Below are 15,742 nucleotides of genomic sequence, written 5' to 3'. Positions count from 1 at the left end.
TTGACACTCAGGCAGTCAGTGGTGATTATCTACTATCAGTCATTGTTTCACTCTGAGTTTTTAACCTCTGTTCCTAAACCAGATCATTGTACTGGTATAAGCACATTTAATTAAGCAGATACTCCTATTTGTTCTCTTCTTGTTCAAGGCTATTTTAATAAGCAAGAAATGGGTTTGTTTAAAGTATTTACTTAGAGGGCTTTCAAACTGAGGATTAACTGTCTAGAGAATTAGAAATTCTCTATGCATTTGTAGTTACATAGATTCTCTCAATTTACTAATATACTATAAATATTATGTACACACCAAACTTCAATGAATTCAACATATGGTTTATGTTTACATAATTTATGAGATGCCACATTATAGTAATGGAACTAACCATATACAAAAAAGCAAATGTTGCACTATCATCAAGGGCCTAAATTAACCATACCTTATTCTATGCTTCCTGAAGTGTTTATTTCCAAGACCAGGATCCTGGGATTGTGCTCAAAATTTTGGCATTATGATTGAAAACAAGTTATCTCATTGTTCCAAACATCATCAATAATATTGATACCAATTTTTAGACTTCTGGATATTGTTTAATTAAATAATAAAAAGTAGGTCCAAGTCTGTTTTTCAGTCTAAACCACAAAATTATCCTCATATTAATAGATGAGTTAGATAAACCTAATAAAGAGTTATTTTAAAAGGATGAAAGGTGAAAGAAATGGTTTCTCTCTTTAATCAGCAATTTAATAATTTTTTAAGATGCATGGCTTTCTCAGTAAGGATTAAATTTGTTTTCAATATGGAAAAAAAAGTGTGGTAAAGTGGTTCTGGGATACTAGAAGAAATGAAATGGCTTGGTCTTTATCATAGCTTGCTTGATCTGCAGCTTATATTTTATTGATGGTAATACCCTATACTCTATAATACCTTTCAACACAAAATTTCAGTCATTTCAGTAATGTTAAGTAATTAAACCTCCCACTGGTTCTGCCAATGGAGGTGTATTTATCATTATGACCATTTTGCAAGTGGGTAAACAGAGGCAAAAGAGGTTGAATTATTAATTGAATTAATAAAATCTCTGGGCTCCTATCTCTCAGGTGATGTTTAGTACTTCCTCCAAAATTTTGTTAAAAATTCAGTATAATTAAATGTATACATCTCACTTGCTGAGTTTAATAAACTCATGTAAAACTATATACTGAATTTGAGAGAGCATATTTGAGAGGTGTTTTGTTTTTTCACAGAGGGGCCAACTTAAACAGAATTGAAAAATATTTTCAAACTGATTAAAATTAAAAATAGATTGGTAATATATGCATAGAATAATTGTTTTCTTTAGCATGCAATGCCTGGTATTGAAGGTTTTCTGCTACTGGTAGATACATATATGGCAATAATGAGAGTTCACTTCAGCAACAAAGAAGCTGTTCAAGTCTGAAAACAATCCTCTCCTTCTGACTTGTTGGCACCATCACAGAGGAAAATGTCATGGTCAATATAAGCACATTTACTGACAGTTAGGTTTTTTCCTATGTTCCTGAAAACTGTTTGAAACTTAGCTTTTATCAAAAACAGAAACACTGGCCACTCAGAATGATAAAACAATAGTTTATGGCTTAGTCATTTTCCAGTTATAAAGCAATACTTTCATAAAAATAAACAAGGCATACAGGAACAAGCCAAAACAATTACTCAGAGAAATTGTTGCATTCTTGCTGTCCTTGCTTCCTGATTTAAAACAACTGTCTCCAGTAGGAACTGGACAAAAAGCAGTGGGTTTTGTTTCAGTAAGTAACTGCTTGCTGATCACTGGGATAAGATTTATCACTGAGCTAAAATATAATTCAAAAATGCAATTGATATTAGGTCTAAGTACTTTCTAATTCCTAAATTACCTTTTACAGGTAACATAGATTAAATGTACATAGATTAAACAGGTACATAGATTAAAATAACATTAATGTGTTTCACTAATTTAGAGACCGAACCTTTCCCAAGTGGATAGTTACAAAGAGCTTTTGCCCTTTCTAGAGAAAGTAAAACACTACTTTAAAGCCACAAGAACTTTTATTAGAAACGGTCATGTTGATTATTTAATTTGTAGGGGTTTGTTAATTATTTCTGAAGGTTTTTTTTCTCCGTACTGTGAGTATTTTGTTATCTGCATCATCATGACTATTCTGTTGTAGCTCAGTAAGGAAAATAATTTAACAATAATTTCAAGCAGGAACAGGATGCAAGTATAAATGCTCAAAAGCGAGAGATTGGAGAGGTAAGGGGTCAATAAATCTGCTAACTTGATAGTCTTGCACATTCCAAGTAATGTGCTCAGATGTTTCAATATGAAAGGTAGTTTTTAAATTGCTCCCTGCTCTTTTAAACTCACATAAGTACTAAGACAGATGAAGAATTTTTTCTCTTTCATTCCAAGAAGATTCCTTCTGATTCCCGTTCTGAGGGAGGATGATTTCATTGCCATGTTTCACAGTGGGTGGTACATGGACTGCGCCCCATCTGTGCTCAGGCAGTTCAGAGGCTGGAGAACAAAAGTCTTTCTGACTCTTGTGGTTGTGAGGGCACCTGGAAGCCTTAGGAAGTTCTTTGCTCTGGAGCAGTTACCTGGTGGTTCATTCTCCAGCTCAGGAACTGCCATGTACTTTTGCAAGACTGCAGCATGTGAGACTGATGGCAGAGCTGAGGGATGCCTCTTCTGCCCAAGTGTGTGGCTTCAAGCTCTCTTTTTGTGGAGAATATAGGAAACTTAACCAGGTCCAAAAGCTCTGACTTGGTGTCTGTCATGTAATGGAGCAAGTTTTTTTGGCACCTCAGCACTCTGACTGGAACTGCCAGCACACTTGAAATTAGATGATTTTTGTAGGGCTTTACTGAATCACAGTATTTATCAGGACTGTCACTACGTAACTGTCCAGGTTTCTGTGTGTCTGAAAAATTCCACCCTTTAGATGGATGAGTGTGATGTCGTCATAATTGCATTTTTATGTAAATGCTTGCTATAAAATAATTTTGGATTAAATGATGTGTTCTTTTCCTGTTGGCAGAATATAATATATCTTAAATGGCAGCAGACTGTTGTATCTGTTTTCCTAAAAGTTAAATATTTTGATTCACATGATTTATTGATTTTACATTGTTACCAAATGGCATTCCCAAATCAGCTCAGAATACCATGGTTCAAAATCCTGTCGTTCATATGATAGAGTTGTTTTCATGTAATCCACTCTGCAAATGGGAGTGGCAAGGAAAGTGGAAGAGCTAGAAAGAAAGAAATGCATTTTAGCAGGTAGCAAGTTTGAAAGAAATCCTAATTTTTATTATCTCCATATGTTTTTGAGTCAGTACTGCTTCTTTACTATTAAACAGTAATAAATCCCAAATTGCAAGGCTGTTTGTTATCATTTTGCCCTGCATTTGTTTGGAAATACTCAGAAAAAAAATTTTGATCCTGATTGTGCAAACATTCCATGTGTGTAATCCAGATGAATTTGTGTGCATGAATGCAGTGTAAGGCAAGGCTTCTCAGCTTGGACAGAACACCTTATACAGAATTGCATTCACCTAAGCCAGAGCTGTGTGGTTTCATGAGGTCACCTCTTCAACACTCTGTGTTTCTGTGCTGCTGACACTTTTGACACCCTTAATTTGCTGCCTTCACATCTGCTATAGCCGGTGCTGTAAGAGCTTAGTGTAGGTCAGAAGAAACCTTTTGGGTCTGTGTGTGTGATAAAAATGAGAGCGGTGGCTTACAAGACAAATTACTGGTGTGTAAACTCACCAAATCTTTCTGGTAATGCTAGTGTCTACAAAGAAAAAAGATATGAATGTGAAAGACTATCCAATATTTACAGTACTCTGGCATATCTAATGAGGCATATCAAAGAATTCCTGAATATTGTAGAAGTCAGATTAATGTGATATTCTCTATTGACTTTGTCCTCTGCTGTTGTATGCATCTTATTGAATTTTAAAAGCTCTGAAGTTACAAACAAGTGACTATCTCCCATAACCATGTGTCTGCAATACATGAATGCATTTTTCTTATTTCTTCCTTTTTGTTTCTTTTTATCCCACAAGGAAAATGGATGTTTTTCCCAACAAAGGACTGTACTTCAATAAAAAGACTTCTTACAGTGCCTAAGAATGGTATTGCTCTGTGCATGTGTACATACGAACACACATATGCTTAATTTAACCTACCATCCTATTTTTCTGGTCTGTCTTTTGGTTCAGCCTTGCTCTGTGGCTTGTGATACAATGGTACCGTCCTCCTGGCATAGAAAAGACACTCATTACATTTTGAGCAGCAGAAAATAGTAGTACATCATGAAGCAGTAACATCTGGTATACTCTATCAGCACATGCCAAAGGAATGCTGTGTGCTGCTGATATATTTGATAGGCTTTAATGTTTTATAGGTTTTCTTACAGTATTCCTGCCTTTCCCTTTCTATGACTTTACTGCCCAATTGTCACATGTCCTTCTATTGTAGAGTCATCAAGGCTGGAAGAGACCTTTGAGATCATCAAACCCAACCATCCACCCAGCACTACCACTGTAACCACTAAACCACATCACCCAGCACCAGATCCTGATGCCTCTTAGACACCTCCAGGGACAGTCAGTGCCCACATCCCTGGGCAATCTATTCCAATGCCTGACCATCCTAACAATGAACCAAACCCCTTCTAGTATCTAATCTGAGTCTCCTCTGTCCCAGCTTTAGGCCATTTCCTCTTACCCTCTGTAGGCAGAGTGGAGTAGCCCAGTCCCCACTTCACTGCAGTTTCATTTCAAGCAGCTGTAGGGAGCAGTGAGGTTCCCCCTGGGCCTGCTCTTGAGACTAAACAATCCCAGGTCTCTCACGCACTCCTGTAAGACAAGTTTTCTAGATCTTTCTTGAGCCTAGTTGCCTTCTCTGGACATGCTTCAGCACCTCAATGCCCTCTCTGAAGTGAGGGGCCCAGAACTGAAAGCAGACTTGAGGTGTGGCCCCACCAGTGCCTAAGTACAGTGACAGTCAGTGCCACACTCTTCTCACTGGCTACACTATTCTTGAAACAGGCCAGAATGCCATTGGCCTTCTTGGCCACCTGAGCACATTGCTGGCTCGTACTGAGCTGGTTGTCCACCAGCATCACCCTCCTTCATGAAGGAGTTACATACACATTACATTATATACACAGTAATTTCATATTTCTATGTAATGTACATTTTCCAGGCTCTTGGAATTTCTGTTTGTTAACTGTCTTGTCCTTTGATTAGAGGTATTTTCCTCATGGTTGTTTTAAGTATCCTTGGATTTTGCAGGTAAATAGGACCCCAAAGCTTTCTGTAGTAGGTATGTAGATGGGTATAGAATATCTTCTGAGGAGTCTCTGAACCTTCTTGTTAGTGGGAATAGAACTTCCTACTGGTGAAATACAGGGTCTTTTATACCAGTGATACAGGATACATTTATTCTCCCACTCAGAGCTAATGTTGGCTGACAGTGAATTGTTAGAGTAGGTAAGAGTAGTTGGCTTAGGCATCCCTTTGTATACATCTGTCAGAACCAAAAGCAGTGGCAGCTGCAAGAGCCTGCAGGCTGAGTTTCTAAGGAAGTCACAGAGCAACTTTGCTCTGAATCCCAGTTAGATATAAGAAAATCTGGGGGTTTTAGGAGAATTCATTCCTGTACACAACTGTAGCATGCTGCAGTAGGGTGGCCTGTGGCTTCTCTGGTTGTAATTTAAGCTTAGGAAGCTGGGTTGCTGTAGCTACACTGCTCATAGCTGCATGGAATTCCACTAAAAGTAGAGACAAAGTCAATTTAAATACCTGAAGGGGGGGTTGAATTAGGTTTCTTTAAATCAATATCTGTTCAGGTCAAATTTTATTTTCTCCCTACTTTCTTAATTCCATTGTGCAGATTGTACTGCTACAATTTTGTTTTGCAAAGAAGTATTATACTTAGAAAAGAGTTGTCATACACAGAACTCGTAATTTCTAGATGTTTTAATGTCAAACAGTTATTTAAAAAATATAAACATGACTGTGAAAGAATGTAATTAAATGGCAGAAGTGATTTTTAAGTAACCCAGAAGACAGAGCAACAACCTTTGAGATTTCCTGGCCTTTACTTTGCAGGATCTAAAAAGCAAACTCTCCTATCTGTATCTCAGCACTTTTATGATGCCTTTACAAGGAAAAGGGAGTTGGATGCAGGCCTGAGTTAGATCTCATGGGGATAGTGTTCTGTACCTCAAATTGCAATCAGATGTATTTTACTTCAGATGAAGTTTTCAGCCTAAAATTGGTAAGAAGCCTCATTATTTGACCAGGTTACTATTTACGTAGAGCACTGTAGAGCAATCTGTCATTTATCCAGAGCTGGCAACATGTCACCCTTGAAAGTGTTTTATTTTGTGTTTGGAACAGATTTTTAAAAAAAAAATCTCTGTTCATTGCATAAAAAAATAAAAGATTGTAGAGATTGCTATGGAGATTAGAAATTATAGAAACTGCTCATTTTAATTCTTCTGAAAGTAAAATTAGCAAAGACGCTTGGATGTTTACAGGCTTCCAGTCCTTCAGGGTACTAACTAGCTCCACAGCATGCATAGCATTCTTGTGGCCTTTAGACTTTGACTGTCAACTAGCAAATTGTGCCCAGATTTTGAAATCAATCATGTATTTCTTAGACTGGAGAGTGTGGAGTAAGGAGAAGTAGATATACTCTCAAAGTAGTCTTTAATCCGTAGACTTATTTTTTCTAGTGATTAGAATGCTGGAAATTATTTTATAACTGAAGTATGCAGGATGAAAATATAGCTATTCTGTGATTCAAAGGTATAATCATATGTATGAAAACTAGAAAATAAGACTGTGTCACTATTACATCTTTTGGAGTGTCATAGTGGTGATGTTATAGATAGGACTGAGATGATGTTTTATTTGTCAGACCCTCCTCAAAGTTGTTTCTCACTGTGCCTTAGACATTATCTCTGGCCTTAAATTTTACACTTTCTGCTCATGCTTGAAAATTGCTATTATTTACTGAGTTTGGAGAACAGTTAGTAAAATAAGTTTTAGAATTATAAACACAAAACATACAAAATTTGTTTAATTAGTGCAAAGTCTAAGCCTTTGTTTAAATAGCAGATTAATGGAACTCTAGGGGATCTTGCTTGTTATGGCTTCTGGAACTCGTGTGGTTGGAGTAACCATCTGCAATGCTGAATTCAAAATGGCAGCCTTGCTCTTCATAGGGTTGAAATCAGCATTCACAATTTAGTAGACAAGTAGCGATTTGTGGAAGTTGGTACTTACTTAAATGTGGATGCTCCGAGTAAAGGAAAGTAGTTTTGGAAGAAGGGGGCAAATAAAATGCCTACGTGGAAACATGAAAACCCATAGGCTTTTTCTGTAAAACAGTAACAAGTGCTGCAAAGTCAGCATTTTCAAGGCCTTTACTGTAAACAAGGTACTAATGTTTAAATTAGGGATTTCATTAGTCTCTTAGCTGTGTACAGAGGATTCAGACTCGACTTTGGAATTAAGCAGCACAGTCTGATTGATTCTGGTACTATAAGGGGGCATTTAGAATTATAATATATCACATTTTAAGATATGAACATTAATTGTAGTTGTCATGGGAAAGTGTAGTCTGTGGAATGCAGAAGTAAGGAGTTACATTTAATTTTGAAAGGCTGTGATGCTAGGCATATGCAGATTCTTTGTCATCTCTTTAATACCTTAAAGGTAAGGCAGTATTTCCCAGAAGTTTTTATCTGTGCACATGTATGACAAATGTGGGCTGGGAGAGACTTTACAGAAATAGCATGCTTCATGTGGTACCTAATATAAAATTAGTAACATACATTGATTTGTTTTGATGCTTGCAGGGATTCTTCCTGACAGTGTCACCAGAAGCAGTATTAAAAGTGGCTGCTCAGGCTTCTGCCAACAACAAGATCTTCAGCTTGAATCTTTCTGCACCATTTATAAGCCAGTTCTACAAAGAGCCGATGATGAAAGTCATGCCTTACGTGGATGTGCTTTTTGGAAATGAAACGGTGAGTCTGTATCTCTTGCACTTAGGTGTTTGTGTCTCAGAGCTTCCTCAGGACATAGCATCAAGCTGGGCCAGAGGAGGTTCAGGTTGGATAGCAGGAAGAATTTCTTCACTGAAAGGGTTGTCGAGCATTGGAGCAAACTGCCCAGGGAGGTGGTGGAGTCAGCATCTCTGGAGGTGCTCAAGAAAAGACTGGACATGGCACTCAGTGCTGCAGATCCTGTTGATGGGGTGGTGATGTCAAAGGTTAGACTTGATGATGTTGAAGGTCTTTTGCAACGTTGATGATTTTGTAATTCATGGTCCTTCTTTTTTTATAGAGGGAATCTGACCATGTGAGGTGTCACTAGAAAGTTAAATCTGTGGTCACTGGACTGGGATATTTCAGTTGATGCCAGAGATGTCACTTGACCTGTTAGAGGTTTACAACTTGCTCATTCTAGCAGGAAGCACCCAACACGTTGGTGCTTTGTAATAACTGTCCATGTGCATAATGATCTCACCCTGAATTTAACTCTGCTGTAAAGAAAACATATGAAAGGCTACCACTGAGCTCCTGTTAGTTGATTCCTTGCCCATAGTGCTGCTATTAATAGCATTTTCTCTGATGAAGATGACTCTTTGGGGAGAAGTGGGAGGAGAAAACCAAGAAATAGAGAATTGATTTAAAAGGTTCTCATTGATTTTATGGTGGATGGACTGGCAGCCCATCAGAGGAAGGCTTATCTTTGCTGTGTAAGTTGGCAAAGAGATTGCATGAAATTCTGCCTGGAAGTACATCTTAATAGACCAAATTAATTCAGATTTCCCTCATAATTTTTCATTTTTCTTCTCTTTAGAATGTGTTCTTAAATATTTATTAGTTTTCTCAGCAGGAAAAGGTGGAAAAAAGCAGCATTGAAATGTGTGACACAACTAAATGAAATGTGGGTTTGTCACTCAAGATAACTACAGGAGTAAAGGAAAATGATGGAAAAGCAACTTAGTCCTGTGAGTGGTTATTCCTGATTGTGACGAAGGGACTCGCACCAATAAAGTCAGTCTTTAAACTATTGTCCATATGTCCACATAGGGGCTAGCATTGTTATAGACACTTAAATACCTTATAGATATAGATAGGACTTTAAAAAATTAAAATACTTATTTAAAAAAAAAAAAGAAAATTGCAATGTTTTTAAATGGATGGGCTAAGGGAAACCCTTTTAACTAAAGTTAACTATACAGAAAAAGTATTTTCCAGATATGTTCTTGCTATTTCCAACTGTTACCTTGGTACGTATTTTCTGATTCAGTCCTCACAAAAGATGGTATTGAGTATTTTTATTAAATAGCAGTGTAATCTTGACACAAAATTCTGTTCAGACTTCACAGATTATGTAATACCAAGTCTAGATAATTTTAGAGTAGAAGAGCATCACAGAAATTTCTGGGATTCAAATTTGAGAATATTTTATATAAATATTGCTCAACTGACCTATTAGGAAAATTCAGATCACAGTGGTGCTATTTTTCATAGGTTGTTACTTTCTGTGCATTTGTGTATTTTACAAGCAATGGCCCATGATACAGGTGACACTTCCATTTCAGAAATTTTATTTAACTAGGTTAATTTCCTCTGTCATTTCAGTTTGTTATGGTATTATTCACCTGCTGTCAAAAATATTGTGTAGTACTGTTATGTTTGTTAAAGTTGAAAGACTCCCTTCATTTTCCCTATATAATTTTTGAAGCATTTGGGTGTCTTTCAGGATAAAAGATGCTATTTAAACTTAAGTGATCATCCTTAAACTTGGCAGTACGATATGTATAAATACTTCAGTGTACCAGCCTCTTGGTTTCTTACACTAGTCATGGAAACCTGGTCATTTCTTAGTCTCAGCTTCCTGCTGCTGTTGCTGCTTTGGTGTTGTTGAAATGCTGCTTGCAGTGGTTTATTGTCATGCTTTTCTGTGTCACTTGAAACCATGCTCTTGGCGTAATGTACTTCTAGTTTTGAGCAGCTTCTGTGTCTTCTCAGTGTCAGTCTCTGCATATGGTTTTTGATAAAGAGTAGTTGCAAAACTCAAAGCTCAATCTGACATACTCTACCTTTGTAGCTTCCACCCTTGCTTTTGGTGCTTTTTCTTTTCTCCCATATGAATTTCAGCTACAAGCATATTCAGGATTTTTTTGTGTTTGTGTATATGTTGATGGGTCATGAACCACTTCAGCTAGCCAACACCAAATTTTTGTTCATTTAGTGTGATTTCCTTTTCCTTTATGCTACATTTTCCATCAGTGTAAGTGCATAAGTTAACAAATAAGGCATACTAAGTTGTGTGGTTTTGCTTCATTAGTACAAACAAGACTCTTAGACACAATTTTATTCTTCCCTATATTTATCTTCACATTATAGTCCAATAAAATTCTGTTGTTAAGCACTGAGCTGTTTATTTTTTGAATAATAAAAAAACATCCAAGTGCAGCAAAATTCCAAATTGCTCCCATTCCTAAACTAAAAACAATTGGCAAAGTGATTTTAAATTACATCTTCTACTTAAAAATTTACATCTGAATGGAGATTGGTTATTTCAAGTTTCAGCCAGATGGTAATTAAAATGGGCAAGTTATAAACCTCTCAGAATAAATATTCTAGTTTTGAATGTAAATGCCAGCATACCCTTAACTGCAGTTTAGACACTGAATGCTGTGCTAACAGCTCAGTATATGTATTAATTTCAGCATTAACTCAGTGACCACTGGTGTTTTGATAATTTGTTTAAATCTCATTTACAATCTACCTAAACAACTTGTCTTGATTTTTTTCTATTTATTAACAGTACTTCATATAACAAATTTAGTACAGAACATTCAGAAAAGGAATAATTACATGGTCATTGCAGTTAACCAAGTAGGGCCATTCTGCAGTCATTATCTAGCAATACATGACTGAAGAACTTGATTATTGTCATTGCTTTTAATTTTTATTAAATTAAGGTTTTTTTAATAGTGTCATTTTGCAAATGGTTCTTAGCAGTAATACCTTCCAAGCTACCATAATCACTGGATAATTAACCTGCCAGGATTAAGCACACTCTACTTTGCCTCAGGATGCTTAACTCTCAAATAAGGTCAATTATCTCCTGATGATAACTGCTTTGTCACAAGTTGCTGCTTAATTCAGCTGTAAAAGCTCACCTTAGAATACATATTTTACAACTCAGAGTAACTTTCAGTAACAGGATGGTCAAAAGAGTGAAAGCTTTGAAAGCAACATCTTTACACACAGCTGTAGCAAGTTTCCTACACAGTAATTTTTCTAGGCAAGTAAAGCTAATTCTAGGCAATTTTTCTAGGCAAGAAACTAAATTGGTATGTATCACTTTTAATTTTCCTGTTTAGGGCCAAATGGTGATATAAATTAAATACGTGACCCATCAAGGTCTTTAATGGACACAGGAATCTGAATTAAATTTCCAGTGCGAGTTACAATGGCATCTCCTCAGGGAAGGAACTGCCTTGGGGGAACAGTCTATATTTTTGCATGTGCACCTCGATAGCAGTTCAGGATTTAAGGGACACTGCAAGGCTTTCACGTGATTGATCTTCGCATCTGGCACCAGTTCATGGCTCAAAGGAATATTTGTTGATATTGATGTGGTAAAGATCTTCTGGGTTCTCTTGCTATGTGTAGGCAGGGTATCACTGAAAAATTTTAGAATTTAGAAACTTTGGAGTTATAGATACGTTGAACTTTTCATCTAATGCTTTACAACAAAAACAATAAACCACTGATATAACTTGTGTTATTCAGTGTACAGTGATCCATAGAGGTTGAGAAGATTATGTAGAAGAGAAATCGTGAGGTTTTTTTAAGTACAAAATAATAAAGAAAACTAAGATAAAAATTACTCTTTAGAAATTGATCCTCTTTGTCTTTAATGTAAAGAGCTGTTACTTCTAAACAGTCTCTGAACAAATTAATTACAGCATTATAAGCTGAAGTTTTGCAAAGACAGAGCATCTGTGAGCCCATTGGGAAATTGCTGCTGGTATGACAGCAAATGTGCTGAAAAGAAAGCAGGTTGTGCACAAGACTTGTACATTTTAAGAAGCAATGACAATAGCTTTAGTGGTTGTTCTAGAGTTAGAAATCCTGAGCTTTAAAGAGATTAATGCCTTTGGAATAAGATAGCAAATGGGTCTTTCATAATTTCCTCTTCACAATTATACTGCAATGGTACATTGTGCCCCCTTTATTTAAAGTATTTTCAAATGAGGTATCAAATACTAACAGAAAGATCCACACAAATGTAGGTGGTTTGGACAGCGACCTTTAATACCCTTCCAAAGTCCTTATAAAGGCAAGTCTCTTCCATGTCTCTTTCCATGTAATTTTCCAATTACATGGAAAATTCTCTTCAGTGGCAACAAAAAACAGTAAATATAAAATGTAGTTGGTGGGATTTTGGTGAGATTAACATGCTCCTCATTTTGAGCTTGCAGGCAGTCTATAGTTTTGTGCTTGTTTTAGCTAAGGGAGGGAATGGAAATACTGAAAAGTTTTCTGGCATAAATAATGTCCAACATACTAGGATTTACACCTAAATGGCACTTTTGAAACAAATTTGTCTATTCCCTTGCTGTAAACTCTCATTCCACATAATTTGATATATTGCATTAAGATATGACACGGAGAACAACCTTCAGTTCCACCTGCAAATTTCCTCTGCTGCATTATCACCTGGGATCAGATTGATACCTGCAGCCCAGAAAAATCTTGAATGAGACATAATCACTTTTGTAAGATAAATGAGCCTGATGGTGATTCTCTTCAAACTAGTGTGCATTCCTAATGGCATAACTGAATTGATTTGAATTTACTCAGTGCAATTCCTTCTGTTTCTAGACCTAGCAGATAGCTTTCCACAACCACAAGTGTCCTTTTACACTGGTGAGTTGTCTGATTTTGAGGAAACAATTAAGAAGTAGGAGTCAGGAGAAAATAAGGTGGCAGATGTAATTTGGTGTGGGGAAGAAGGGAAATACAGTTTGACTTTCAATAAATAATGAAAGAGAGACCAATATTTTAGGCTGTTCTTCAGTATCAGATGGGACTAAGAAGTGAGGAACATAGCAAAGAATCGCTGGTCATGCCATAAATATCACTAAATTGATGTTTCTGTAAGTATTTTCAAGTAAACATTTATAATTATTATTGATAGGCAAATAATAGATGGTATTTGAAAGAGACTATCTTGAAGAGGCTCATTTTAGTACTGCTGACTTGCATGTGTGTTATGTAAAGAGCCCTTAAGAAACAATTTCTTGTCCTACTGGACCTGATCTATATTGAGACATTATTTTCAGTCACTGGTTGTTGGCAAGCTATCATCCCTAAGAGCTCAGCCTTTATCATCTACATCTCTGTTCACTTGGAATTAAATTTTCAGAAATGGTAATAATCTTAAATTACATTAACTTGGGTGTTAGTGTTTTGCATTTCAATTTATATACTGATATTTTCTTTTTCATTGTGCTTTCAGTTCTCAGAAACTTTACCCCACAGGTGAGGGTAATTATCTTCAGTTCCTAGGCTGGGCGAGAGACTGAGGTTTGCACAGTTCCCTACAGGGAGTCTGTGATTCAGTTAAAAATCACAGTCAGATATTCTGACCCAGTTTATTAAACACATGGGAAAAAATTTTGTAAGGAGACATCTCATCTTCCCTTCTATTTTAACAGGTAGAGGTTTTTAAGGTCAGCTGTTGCTAGTGTTTCTTTTCCAAACTGCAGTAAACAGATAATATTTATTTTTATAAATCTTACATTTTAGATTTCTGCAAAGTCTTTGGAGGTAGCCTGGGAATTAAAAATTGTAATTCTGAATGGAAAAAAAAATAAATACTATTTTTATTTTATGTCTTTTTAAAATTTTGAGGCCTTTTTCCTGTGGTAGATACGTTTTCAATTATAGGGAAGCTATGGTGTTGTAATATTGCTCCTTAATTCATAGAATTAACTTTTTCAGTAGTGGTATATCTAATAAATTGTGGCCATCTGAAAAATGAGAGCGTCTCTAGCACAAGGGAGGTTGATCATGTCAGTGGTGTGTTGTAAAGATATGCTGTGGGAAGGATGCTGGAACAGCCCAAGGCTATTTCAGCTGCAGACACTGAATCTGCTGCTTCTTCTCTCCTCTTTTTTTTCCCCTCCCATGTGAACTGCAGTGGCTCTCTAAGATAAAATGATTTTAAATAATTTCCCAACCTTGCAGCTGTTTTTGATAAAAGCCCTGTTATCTGAAATGATATGAATCACTGTGGAGTTAACCATACCTTTTACAACAACATATTTTGTTGTGATTCATTCTGTCTCAATTAATCATCTTATTTATCTATATTGTCTCAGCTGCTCCACTGAAATTCATGAGTAATAAGCAAGTAATTATTTTAGTATAGTTTACCTTGTATATCATGAATGAAAGGAAAATTGAGAGCCAAGTATTTAAATTTATATTTAGTGCTGCTTTCAGCTAATGCCTAGCTATTTAAGCAATTTAGGAACCCTATCTCAAAAAATGTCTTTTCTTGTTTCCTGTAATGGGAAACAAGCAGGTATTTAGAAGTAAAACTTATGCTTTCCAACAGACTTCACTTCTTAGAACTAAAAATATTTTCTGGTAGTCTCTCAGAATGCTTAGAGATATTTATCCTTCTTTATGCTATGCAGTGTTGAGATACTTTTAAGACTGTGAATACAGGAGAAAAACCAGCACAAGACAGAATGTCCTTTGAGAGAGGAAAGCAGATTCCACTGTATTTCAGCAGCTTGTGTTTTACTGACAATGATTGATAACCCTTTTCACTTTGTAGCACTTCCCAGAGCATCTCATAACACTTCATAAACATTAAAGCTCAGAATAAACCAATAAGGTGGGTGTGTAGTCTTGACTGTTTTACAGGTGGACAATTGAAAGGTTATTTGCCCAAGGTCATAGAGCAAGAGCAGAGCCAGGAACAAGCAAAATTGAATTCTAACTTTTTTCTTCAGTTAAGTGTCCTGAAATGTGTTCAGCTGCCGACTACATCTTGGACAAAACTCACCTGTCTGGAGGAAAAAATGTGCAGAATCTGGCTTTCGGTTTTCTCTATAATATTAACATATCTCTCTCAAAGCCTTTCAAAGGTAAACTACATATGCCTTTTAATACTCAGATCACTAGGGCAAAAATGTATAACATACAAGATCTAATATATAATTTAAGAACTGCAAAAATAAGACTATGAATAAAATTGAGTTACATAGTTGATACAAACAAGAATAGAAGCTGATATGTTCACAAAAGCGTCATCAAATCAGTGTAAATTCAGAACTTTTCAATTTCACAGAGATATTTGCAGACAACAATGTAGGTGAAAAATACGTTATAATAAAGCTTTGTTTTCCAACCCAGCTAAGGTTAATTCATGGCCTCCACATTTCAAGCCCTATTTGGGGCAGATATAGCCAGTTTCTTATTCAGGAGATTAGGTTATGCTAAAGCCTCTTATGGCAACGTGTACTGGAGATTCTCCCCCTGTTATAGATAGTCCTTTCATTGGATTTTAAGGCTGCAGTGCCATGTTTTCCCTGTGGATAGCATCTAAATGTGAAGTGATGCAGACCTCTCTCACCTGCCCTTATCATATG

At 36.3% G+C, this 15,742-nt stretch overlaps 1 protein-coding gene across 2 annotated transcripts in view; it reads left to right on the top strand.

Moving 5' to 3' along the window:
• Positions 1-15,742, top strand: part of ADK (adenosine kinase) — a 267,429-nt gene that overhangs the window by 181,167 nt on the left and 70,520 nt on the right. For both annotated transcript variants that reach the window (XM_030276802.4, XM_030276803.4), the window contains exon 7: positions 7,902-8,072. In XM_030276802.4, coding sequence (XP_030132662.1) covers positions 7,902-8,072 — 171 coding nt within the window. The remainder of the gene's footprint in view (positions 1-7,901; positions 8,073-15,742) is intronic.

The sequence above is a fragment of the Taeniopygia guttata genome, chromosome 6 (genome assembly GCF_048771995.1).
Source record: "Taeniopygia guttata chromosome 6, bTaeGut7.mat, whole genome shotgun sequence".
NCBI lineage: Eukaryota > Metazoa > Chordata > Aves > Passeriformes > Estrildidae > Taeniopygia > Taeniopygia guttata.
This window is presented reverse-complemented; position numbering and strand designations above follow the sequence as displayed.